The sequence below is a fragment of the Pundamilia nyererei genome, unplaced genomic scaffold (assembly GCF_000239375.1).
Source record: "Pundamilia nyererei isolate P.nyererei 1_Seehausen unplaced genomic scaffold, PunNye1.0 scaffold00185, whole genome shotgun sequence".
Taxonomy (NCBI): Eukaryota; Metazoa; Chordata; class Actinopteri; order Cichliformes; family Cichlidae; genus Pundamilia; species Pundamilia nyererei.
In genome coordinates this window covers 1,053,746-1,066,183 of record NW_005187586.1, presented here as the reverse complement: position 1 = coordinate 1,066,183, position 12,438 = coordinate 1,053,746, and the positions used below count along the sequence as shown (strand labels likewise).

At 42.3% G+C, this 12,438-nt stretch overlaps 1 protein-coding gene across 1 annotated transcript in view; it reads right to left on the bottom strand.

The window, feature by feature from the left end:
* Positions 1–12,438, bottom strand: part of clpb (ClpB family mitochondrial disaggregase) — a 520,737-nt gene that overhangs the window by 4,831 nt on the left and 503,468 nt on the right. Inside the window, exons 7-8 of the mRNA XM_005746923.1 lie at positions 8,475–8,589; positions 3,150–3,227 (exon numbers count right to left, since the gene is read on the bottom strand). Of these exons, the coding sequence (XP_005746980.1) occupies positions 3,150–3,227; positions 8,475–8,589 (193 nt within the window). The remainder of the gene's footprint in view (positions 1–3,149; positions 3,228–8,474; positions 8,590–12,438) is intronic.

Below are 12,438 nucleotides of genomic sequence, written 5' to 3'. Positions count from 1 at the left end.
CAGGAGCTCAGCCCCATCTGAGCGCGCTCACTTTTACTCTGATTACCTGCAGTAACTGGAAGCTCAGTCTGTGATTAATGAGGGGTGCTGTCAGCCCACCAATCAGAGAGCAGGTCTCTCCCTGAAAGCACTAACAGGGAAACACATGAATGCTGTAACACACACACACACACACACACACACACACACACACGTACACACGTTCCAGCTGTGTTTTGCAGGCAGGTGGATGCAGAGTTCAATGGGTTACAGTAAACAAAGGACTGGAAATTTGATGGGACTTTATTATGCAGATATAAAAATGTCCTGGCATCCCAGTGCTAATGAAACTTTAACATGCAAAGACAGGTACTAACTGATAAAGACTGTGGTACTGGTACAGTTGGTGGAGTCTATTACTTCGCATGAATATTTACATTACTACCAAATCTGCTCACCATCCCTCTTCAGGAGCTCAAAGTTGCCATCCACATATCAAAACGGCCCAACTCAAAATGAGTCTGTTAGCTAAACAGTGCCAAACAGTGTTTCCATCTTCAGTCTAACGTTTCTTCCTCTTCATCAGGGGGATTCAGTTTTCCCTAACCAATCACACACAGCCTGATGACACCGTCAGTCCCACCCATGCACTAATTTGCCAGCTGTAGCGCTCATCAAGCTGATTGTGTTTTAAACTGTCAAACTGCTGTTTCCTGTCACATTTCCAAACAAATCAGTCAGTTTCATGACAACAGCCCACGATATGATAAACTGCAGACTGGAGCAGCCAGGGGATCAAGCCACCAAACGTCCAGTTCGTAGATGACCTGCTTTACCTCTTGAGCAACAGCCACCCCAATACTGGACAACCTGCACATTACAATAGAGGAGCTGCTGGTCCATAGAAGCCCACACCTTGAAGCTCCTGGTGCACTGTTCTTGTGCTGATGTTAATGGAGCTCTGTCGTTACTGAGTCAGCAGAGTGTCGGTGACTTTTAAGCATTCTGAAACTCTGCTCTGTAACTTTATGTTCTCTGACACTTCATGGCTCAGTTGCTGTGGTTCCTAAACACTTCCACTCTGCAGTAAAATCACTTAGAGCTCAAGTGGCATCCTTTTACAGGACTACACTGGAATTCAGTGAGCTCTTTCATGTTTGTGAAGGCAGCCTTCATGGCTAGGTGTGTGATTTTATAAACCTTAGGCAATGCGACAGTGAGCGCCAGAATTCAAAAATTGAGAAGTATGTCTCAATTAGGGGTGGGCGATATAAACGATATATGATAGAAACTATATAAATTTGGCCAATGATAGAGAGTTTGACTATACCGCTCTATCGCGATAGCGCATGTTGATGATGTCATCAAGCTGCGCCTGTTTTGGTCAAAAGCATCGCAGCGGCCTGGCGACAGTCATAGCAAAGAGATGAAGCACTTTTGAAATATTGGGAAAGACAAAAACTGCGCTTCCTCCACTTCCGTAACATTGATTCATTAATGTTGAATTCTCTCGCAGCTGTTCTATTCCCATATTGTTGCAGTACATTAATAACTAACCTCGTATTGTGGATGAATAATCTCAGTTGTTCTCCTGACTGAAGTTTGGCCCGTGTATAGCATCCTGCTATGCGATTGCATTTGTCCTTAACCACCAGAATCCCTCACGTTAACTTTTATCCAGTTGAAAAAAAGTTGGCGTTCATCCTCCACCTTCACTGTGCTAATGTTATGCTAACATAGCTGTGTCGCTAGCAATCACGTAGCACAACATTATATACCAGGTAGTCCAACTTCAGTAACTTCAGTAACGTTTTAATCTCTCAGTCAGAACATGGTGTGTCATGTTTAGGTGGAAACTAGCGAGCTAACTTCCTGTTAACTTGTAACTCCGTTAAATTTAATAACTTCTGTTTTCATGGATGCCTGGTTGTTAAACTTAATTGTTACACCTGCTAAAGCAGCAACGCTGATGATTTTATTAAAGATGAAAGAATTTAGACTGTTTTTAACTCTCAAAGTTTGTTTGACTTTGGGACCTGAAGTTGACGGAGTTTTGAACCCAGATTACTCCGCGACGCTCCTCACTACGGCAGCCGTAATGCTCTGACAATCCATCAAAACAGATTTCTGCACGCCCAAATCGGTTCAGGTCAGTAAGCACAACCAGAATTCATACATAAGGCACACTCGATTTTTGAGAAAATTAAAGGATTTTAAGTGTGCCTTATAGTGTGGAAAATACGTTATACAGAAGAAAATAATATATCGCGATATATATCGTTACCGCACATGCTTCAAATTATATCGCGATACGGATTTTAGGCTATATCTCCCAGCCCTAGTCTCAATACTTTTGTCCATATAATGTTACTGTATTCATTGTCTTAGTTCAGCATGTTAACATGCAATCATCATTTTATACAAGGCACAGCTGAAACTTAAGTTTTTTGAGGTTTTTTTTGGTGGTGGTGGGGGGGGGGGGGGGGTTTTGGCAAATAAACCCAGCACTCTGAACAGCTGGTGACACGGGAGGAAAAGTCATGGGATCAGTAAAGGGAGAAAGATTCATCCTCTGGGAAACATGACTGTCTGTACAGTTTCACAGAAATCCATCCAACAACTTGAGATATTTGAGCCTGGACTAACAAACCTACAGACCCACCAATCCTTACATCCTTAACGTGGCTTAAAACCTGAACAGGACAACCTTTAGGTGACAAACTAGCTCTGTTGAGCAACTTTCAACAGAAGTTTCTGACTGACTGAGATATTTGTTAATCAATGATTGCTTTCTCTTTATTCCTTTATATTAAACCTGTTGTACAGGGCATTTTAAACATTTGCCATCAGATGAATCCTCCTGAGCATCATTCTTGACACACTGATGACAAACACATTTACTGCATACAAGCTAGCTCTGATCTGTGTTTACAGTTTACAAAGTGACGAGTGCTTCCGCAGTTCACTGTACTCTGTTTCTTTTCAGCGTAATTAAATTAAACTGCTGAATTAATTTGTTTGAGTACACTCTACATGCGTCAACAAACTTAACGTATTCAAGCAGTCTGTTTATTTTGGCTGCTGCTTCGAGGAGGCTGAAGAGTTTTTCTTTCACACGCTTTGAGAACTGAAGCGTTGGGTTGGGTGTGACAGAAGAGACAGTGAATTACCGATTCCCGATGAGCCCAGGAAGAGGAATACGAGGGGATGTTCTTCATCGTACCAGCCGTTCTCCTTTCTCCTGATGGCTACAGAGCACAGAGACAGGGAGAGAAACAAAGGGAGCCCATTATTTCAGTTATTTGCATTTGTTGACTTTGCTTTTGTGCCAAGTTTAAGCCATCTGAACCAAGCTGCCCCGGGGACGACGGGCATCCCAGAAACTATGATAAAAGTGTGAGAGAGCAGGGATGAGGAAAGGGTCAGAGACGGTTGGTGGAGGAAAAAAAAAGAAAAATAAATAAAAAGAGGAAGAAGAGAGAAAACAGAGCAAGAGAGCAAGATGAGAGACCTCCAGAAAACTACCCACGATGCCTCTCCTCCCCCCTCAGTCAGTGGGGCCATTAGCCAGCGGTAATTGTGTTAGCCTCTCTGGCGCGGCCATGGTGAAATCAGTTTAGCATAGATCGCAGCCTCTCACACACACACGGACGCACAGGCCTGCTTAAAGAGGAGTGCCTACCCATCCCTGCCATCACCCCAGCAACCACACTAGCACACATACACAAAGACAAGATGATGAGGTGGATTCGAGGGGAGTAAAGAGTGTATTTGGCCGTGGTTTCAGCCACTCAACGAAGAAGCAGACACTAGCACAAACTCATCCAAGTCGGAACCTGTTGAGAGAGTCAACAGGACCAAAGCCGGTGGATCGATGGTTAGCACTACTCCTGCCCCGAGGAAAAAGGTCCCGGTTCGGTTCTCCCTGAGCAGCTGAGGCTTTTCGTTTTTTGTTTGGTTCTGAGTGTTTTTGTGGCATTTGGTTTAGATGTTAGGTCACTTACAATGCAGACTAACTGGAAATACATTTTTTTAGAGCAGCTTCGCAGTGTGTTGGCCCTTTGAAGCACCTTTTTAAAAAAGTGGGTACAAAAGATACACAGGTCCTGATATATCACAAATATGACCTCAAGTTCTCTCAGTAGAGTTTTGGCCAGAAGAAATTCTGCAGTTATCTTTATAATGTGGCAGGAGGCCAGTTTATCCTCTGAAAGAAAGGATGTAAATATAATGAAAACAAAATCACATTAAGATGGTAGAGTGCAACGTATGTGATGCTACTTCGGTCAAGTGTGAAATTTGAAACTACAGGTTTTTGTGTTGTAGCACATACGGCGCTGTGCAAACATTTTGAGACCGCCTTCATATCTTTATATTTTGCTTCCTAGTGTTCTCGAGCAACAGTTCTACAGTTTTTCAAATTTCTTCAGATATCGGCTGTTATTTCACAGATTTCCATTTCTGTCCTTGTACCTGACCATGTTCAGAGGAATGTCTTTTGGTTTTGGTAGTAAGTCAAAACCCAAGACCCTGCCTACTCAGTCATAGCAACAATTCTGACAATTATTATTATTTTCTTTTACTGTAACTCATCTGCAATATGCTTAGAAATCAGCTGAGGTTAGAAATCATGGGAGCAGTGGCATCACTTCCAATACAAACTGACTTCTTTGTGCACACTGAAGAGTCGTCCCCTGCTGGCCATAAGAAAGAATGCAAGTTTAACACACTTCCTTTCAGACCTATGTCCGTTGTTTTTATACACCCTCTATGGCATAGGTGTCAAACTCTGGCCCGCAGCCTAATTACATTTGACCCTTGAAGCCATACCAAATTACTATTAGCGCTGGCCTACTGGTATTATACAGCTAATATATATATTGTTTAGTATTAAGCTTTGCTTGTTCCATATTCAGTTTTTCAGCAAAACTTGTTTGAGCCCAAGATTTTTTTTCAATAAATATTAATGTTAGCCCACGACCTTGTTCCAGTTTTGAATTTTGGCCCACTGTGTATTTGAGTTTGACACCCCTGCTCTATGGTAAAATCCCACAAAGTCCCAGGATAAAAGTGTGAGCAATGCAGTTCAAGACACTCATCTTAATCAGCTGCAAGACAAAAACACAGACCAAATGTTTAGGTTTCGTGTTTTTCGTGTCCTCCTACACCAGGATAACAACTCCCCTCCTGCTCAGCTGTTGTAATCTCTTGCAGCTGAGAAAATATACAACAGATATGACATGTGAGTGTTAAAGTAGCAACTAATAGCTAATAATCATAAAAAGCAGATTCTTGGCAGGAGAGGAGGAGGAGGGGCCAAATGAGGGAGGCAGAGAGAGATGCTACACAGAGAAGCAGAGGGAGGAACTCAGATAAGGAGAGGAAAGAGGAGTAAAGATGTAGAAGACGATACAGAGGGGTTAAGAGAGGAGTGATGGAGATAAGGAGATAGAGAATGAGGGAGAGAAACAAACAAGTGTGTCAGAGATGGACACAGAGATGAACAGTGACAAGAGGGGCTCCAAAGCTCCGTCTGCTTTATCAATGGCTGTGTGAATGACAGCGTAACCTTCTGTGTGGTTGTGCGTGTTTTAGCTGATTGAGACCGACTCTGACAGAAGGGCACATTGACATTTCTCAAAGGACCCTGACAACAACAAGGAAAGGAAGGAGACACAAAACAAATGAAAGCTCTCTCACTCAGTCTCTCTCTCTCACATGCATACACACACACACTCTCAGCGCAGTGTGTATTGGGCAGGTCTGGTTGGCTCTAACATGATTACAGAGGGATGATTCTCTTCAATAACTCTTAGCCCTGAGAGCTAAACCTGGATCAATCTAACCTCCTTCCTGTGTGTGTGTGTGTGTGTGTGTGTGTGCGTATTTCTACTTTGTGTCTTGCTGCAGGCCAGCTGTTCGTCATGAGGAGTTCAGGTGAAAACAGACGTTTTGAAGACATCGCATCGAGAAAAAAAGAAGAAAAAAAAAAGGGAAAGAAAACCACGTCTCAGTTTTTCTTCAATTTTTGAGCTGCAAAATTTTGCAAAAAAATAATCAGTACATCTATCAAACTGCCAAACTTTTCTTCCCCCTTTACTACTGAAATGTTACAGTGCAACAAGATAACTTGAGCTGAAACAAAAAGAAGAGGATGAGCAGATAGGAAAAAACAAAAACAATAAACAGATGAATATGTTCCAATTTCTTTTTTGTGTGTTTCACATAATTACATCATAGAGTCGGAAGTTTAAAGTTATCTTTGTCATTTTTTCTTTAGTTGTAATATTTTTAAAATGGGAACGATATACAAAGGTTTCTGGCTGGAACAGTTCAATCACTTCTACGAAGCAAGTCCAACGCACCTGGGATATCCTCCCATTATCAGGCTTCACTTACTCAGGCGAAGCGGTCACACGGTGGTTATCAACTCAATAAGGTAACCCAGCCTATCCCAGTCTCACGACAAACACTTGAAACACCACTATTAGCAGTGTATGACTAACCAGAAACATGGAGTTGTGCTCTGGCAGCAGATTTTTACAAAAAGGGAGATAAAGCTAATATGTGAGAAATATAAGAAGACTAAGAGCAGCACAGCTGCTACAGACAGACCAGCAGAATGAGCGTGTAACAGGAAAAGTACTGCACAGTGGTTTAGTACTAAAAGTGCTGTACGAATGTGTGTGTGTTGATCTTTAAGCAAGACTGGACAAGATTTACTATATCAATAAAGTTTAGCCCATTTGAAGCTTGTTGAAACTGTTGATCACTAATCATGAGCACAACTCGTTCCAGTGCAGGTTAGGTTTGCATCATGGGTTACCATGGTGATGTACTACAGTAATACAGAAAACCCTGGGTTAATCCTAAAATTGCCTTCTGATTAATCATGAAAGTTCTACATTTTTAACCAGTAATTGCGCATTAAAATGTTGGATATGGCGTGTATTTGCAGACACATAGCCTGGTCACTCTTTATCTCTACATCCTTCTCCCATTTATCTTCTTATCTGCAGTGCATCTCTCTTTCCTGAGTCATCTCCTCATCTCTAAATATCTACTTCCCTCCTCCTGGCAAGAGTTTGACTGATTTCTGCTCGGCTCACCTTTACAAACTGTAGCTGCACACGAGGTCGTGTGTGCTCTAGTAGGTTCTGTATCTGCCTCTGAGTGTTTTTTTCCCTGTGTGTGTGGTTGTGTGATATATAGTCACTACAATACACAGATCAATCACTACACAGATCAATAAGCTGTTCCTATTTCTCTGTGGTGATGTCTTGTACGGCTTTCGCGATAACAACAGTCATTCATCGCCTTGCCAAAGACTACAAGTCCCACGACTATCCTCCCCTTCTGACACTTGTAACAACTACTGTCTTTAGTTTTACAGACAGCTCTGTAGTTTGTCTCATATCTGTAGTTTGTGTTGTTTTTTTGATGAAGTATTAGAGTTACGGAGGTCTGGGGAGGGATGAAAGTTGTTCCCTTGTTGGTTATAAACTCTGCAGTATTTGCTCTCTCCAATGTGTTATAGACTGTAATATCAGTTTCTAGCTTTGGGAATGAGTTAATTATTTTCACAAATCTAAAACAGAAAATGTCCAACATCATAAAAATAACACACAGCCTCTCTCCCTGCTGCAGAACCCTTTCACAACCCCCCCTCCCACAAACTCATCTGCAGATCAATACAGTACATGGCCTCCATGGATGCCTGGTGTAATATCAGCTCTTTACTGTCGGTTGTGTTATTGTGCTCTAACTCATCCTCCCTCCCTTCCTCTAAGCACTAAACACACTCTCTGTCTTTCTGTCAGAGCTACAAGCTTTCTGGTTCTCAGATATTTCCCCGTATTCTCCCATCGTGTCCCTGTATCTTTTAGTTTTATATTTTTTTTATTCTTTCGCCCATCCCATCCTCTCTTGTTTACATCTGTTTGCCCATCCCCAACAGTAGTGTTTGAGGACAAACAGTGGAGATTCAGGAGGTGCATTAATGTTTCAAAGAGGAAGAAGGAAAGGACAGGAGAGTGAAGGAGAGAGATGGAGATCAAAAACAAGAGACCCAGAGATAGAGATGATGGAGAAAGAGAAGAACAGAGACAGAGGGGGGCGAGCAGAAAGCTGGAGAGAAACGAGGAGGAGGAGAAGGGGGGGTCTGTAGTATGTCTCCTCTCTCTGTAATCGTGTTAACTGGCGGCTCCAAGCCTGGCCTCTTCAGCTGTCACGCACAAATACACACACACACGCACACAGCACCTGTGTATGCCTGACAGACAGCTCATTCATCACAATTAACCAATTACAGCCTCCGCAGGTCTGTACGAACCCGCCTACTGCTGGTGGAAAAGGCAGGAGAACAGGAGAAAGATGTAAGAGGAGTCGCCCTCCTCGACGTAAATATGTTGAAGGAAACAAAGAAAAGTGAAACAAAGGCAGTGATGTTTTGTATTTTTGTGTATTTACTCACTCAGGAGTATCTGCGGGTTTACCTGAAGCCACCGTATTGATGGCCCCCTCCTGTCCAATGATGTGCTCCTTCAGCCTCCTCTCCAGGGGGAACCTCCTCCTTTCCTCTGCCTCTCGTCGAGCCTGTAACTCCAGAAACTAGGTGGAGATAAAGAAAAGGAGAAGAGAGTGAATGAATCCGGAAGAGAAGGGAGTGAAAATGAATAAGCAGCTCTTAAACAAACAAAGGCTGTGCTTCTGTCCCTCTCCATCTCTTTATCATCGCCTCCTAGCCAGTGGGGCATGTCACTTTTCCTGCTCACGTTGTTAGTGTTATTAATTTTCCCCTTTGTGCAAACTTGGGGATCTTCATTAAGAAAGCATTAATATCTTAAACTCCTTAAGACTTTTTTGCGTCTGGTCTGAGAAAACCAGACCAGGCATTGTTCTTCTAATTTTCTATTGCTGTATTGGTGATCCAGTGTGAAATGCAGCCTCAGTTTCCTGTTCTTAGCAGACATTAGCAGCACCCAGGCTGGTATTCTGCTGCTATAGCCCATCAAGGGGTTTCAAGGTTCAACGTATGTGCATTCATAGATGTTCTTCTGCACGCCTCTCTTGTAAAGAATGGTTATTTGAGTTACTCTTGCATTCCCATCAGCTCAAAACAGTCTGGCCTTTGGTATTTTCTAACAGAGAGCTGATGCTCACTGGATATTCTCTCTTTTTTGGACGACTTGAACCCCAAATATGTATGTGTGGGAAAAAAATTCGCAGTAGAGCATCAATTCCATCAATCCTGTCTGACACCAACAACCACACCACATTCACCTACAGTGGGGCAAAAAAGTATTTAGTCAGCCACCGATTGTGCAAGTTCCCCCACTTAAAATGATGACAGAGGTCAGTAATTTGCACCAGAGGTACACTTCAACTGTGAGAGACAGAATGTGAAAAAAAAATCCATGAATCCACATGGTAGGATTTGTAAAGAATTTATTCGTAAATCAGGGTGGAAAATAAGTATTTGGTCACCTCAAACAAGGAAAATCTCTGGCTCTCACAGACCTGTAACGTCTTCTGTAAGAAGCTTTTCTGTCCCCCACTCGTTACCTGTATGAATGGCACCTGTTTGAACTCATCATCTGTATAAAAGACACCTGTCCACAGCCTCAAACAGTCAGACTCCAAACTCCGCCATGGCCAAGACCAAAGAGCTTTCGAAGGACACCAGGAAAAGTATTGTAGACCTGCACCAGACTGGGAAGAGTGAATCTACAATAGGCAAGCAGCTTGGTGTGAAAAAATCAACTGTGGGAGCAATCATCAGAAAATGGAAGACATACAAGACCACTGATAATCTCCCTCGATCTGGGGCTCCACGCAAGATCTCATCCCGTGGGGTCAAAATGATCATGAGAACGGTGAGCAAAGATCCCAGAACCACACGGGGGGACCTGGTGAATGACCTACAGAGAGCTGGGACCAAAGTAACAAAGGTCACCATCAGTAACACACTACAACGGCAGGGAATCAAATCCCGCAGTGCCAGACGTGTTCCGCTGCTGAAGCCAGTGCATGTCCAGGCCCGTCTGAAGTTTGCCAGAGAGCACATGGATGATACAGCAGAGGATTGGGAGAATGTCATGTGGTCAGATGAAACCAAAGTAGAACTTTTTGGTATAAACTCAACTCGTCGTGTTTGGAGGAAGAAGAATACTGAGTTGCATCCCAAGAACACCATACCTACTGTGAAGCATGGGGGTGGAAACATCATGCTATGGGGCTGTTTTTCTGCCAAGGGGACAGGACGACTGATCCGTGTTAAGGACAGAATGAATGGGGCCATGTATCGTGAGATTTTGAGCCAAAACCTCCTTCCATCAGTGAGAACTTTGAAGATGAAACGAGGCTGGGTCTTCCAACATGACAATGATCCAAAACACACAACAAAGGAGTGGCTCCGTAAGAAGCATTTGAAAGTCCTGGAGTGGCCTAGCCAGTCTCCAGACCTCAACCCCATAGAAAATCTGTGGCGGGAGTTGAAAGTCCGTGTTGCTCGGCGACAGCCCCAAAACATCACTGCTCTCGAGAAGATCTGCATGGAGGAATGGGCCAAAATACCAGCTACTGTGTGTGCAAACCTGGTAAAGACCTATAGTAGACGTTTGACCTCTGTTATTGCCAACAAAGGTTATGTTACAAAGTATTGAGTTGTATTTTTGTTGTTGACCAAATACTTATTTTCCACCCTGATTTACGAATAAATTCTTTACAAATCCTACCATGTGGATTCATGGATTTTTTTTCCCACATTCTGTCTCTCACAGTTGAAGTGTACCTCTGGTGCAAATTACTGACCTCTGTCATCATTTTAAGTGGGGGAACTTGCACAATCGGTGGCTGACTAAATACTTTTTTGCCCCACTGTAAATCCCCTTTCTTCCTCATTCTGATGCTTATTTTGAACTTCAGCAGGTCGTCTTGACATGGCTAAAGGCATTGAGCTTCCGCGTTATGATTGGCTGATCAAATAATTATGTTAACAAGGAGCTAAATAAGTGTATCTGCTATTACCGTTACCCTGAATATAACTGAAAAAACCTCTAAATAAGAATCTCATATAGATACAACTACATCAGTTTCTTTTTCATTTCTAGGTTGAAGGTTTTTCTTTGTGGAATTATTTCTTATTTAAGAGTCTAACAGCAGAGACTGTTGTGTGTGTATGGCTGTAAAATCTTTGTGGGATAAATATGATTTTAGCCTTTACACGTTTAATTAAACCCAATAGAAATGCTATTATAAAAATGTCAAACATGAAAAGTTATCATCTACATCTTTATTTAGATCGCAAATATGAAACAGCCAAGTTTCATATTTAGCTACTCGGTAAATAAACAGAACTGTTTACTGATTGTCGAAAATGTGATTATGTAATTAATTATGTAAGAAAATCTGCAAAATAAATACAATATTCTTCAAGGATTAGGAGCCATACTTCTTTAAGTGAGAAATCAAACATTTAAAATGTGTTTCTTTCATCTTACATATCTCACTACTGTAACGCTACCTTCACCTGACACTTTAGAAACATATTTTCCACTTCGAAGCAGCTATCTGCTTTCCCGTCTCTCTCCTCTTTATCAGACTACCTCCATTTCTCTGACACCCATTTCCTCTCCTCTGCTGATTTAGCTTGATCTCTCCACCTCCTCTCCTTCTTCTGTCTATTCTTTTAGCGTTGCTCACACCCCCTGGTTTCTCCTCCTTTCTCTCAGCCACCCCACGACTCATTTATCCTCCTCTCTTTGTCTCCTTAGACTCCAGGTTTTTACCCTGCAGTGGAGCCAGGCTGTTTATTCTCTCTCTCCATCTTGCTTAGCTCCAGCCCGCTGTCAAGTCGGTAGATAACTACGGATAACTCGAGTTTTATTTAAGAAAAAGCCAGACCTCACGTCTACCGCTACACACCTGTGAAATACCAAGAGCTGAGCAGTGACGGGCAGAAGCCATGAAATCTCAGCACTGCCAAACTTTCCAAACAATATCAAACCACATTTTTCACGTCACAATTATGTCTTAAAGAACAAAAACAGACAAAAAAAACCCTGAAATGACCTATCCTGAAAGCATTTGGCAAAGGAGAACAGGTTTCTGTACTGGCTTTCATAGAGCTAATAAGCACTTTCTGTGCACACAACCCCTGATTTAGCTTATAACTCTTTGCCAAAGAGTTTGACTTCACTGTTGGAGTCAGAGTAAAAACATCCCAACGATGAGATGCGCCATAGTTCGAGTAAAGCACATTTCATTATCATGTTTCGGGAGATTAACACAACTGACTGTTTGCACTTATGAAAAGAAAAAAAGACCCCACTTCCTTGCATGTCTCCTCATACTTGGACAATAAAGTCGATTCTGATAATTCAGAGATGTAAATGATGTGAGCTTCCATTTTACATTATGAAACATCCAAGACTTTTTCATACATACACCAGAAAACTC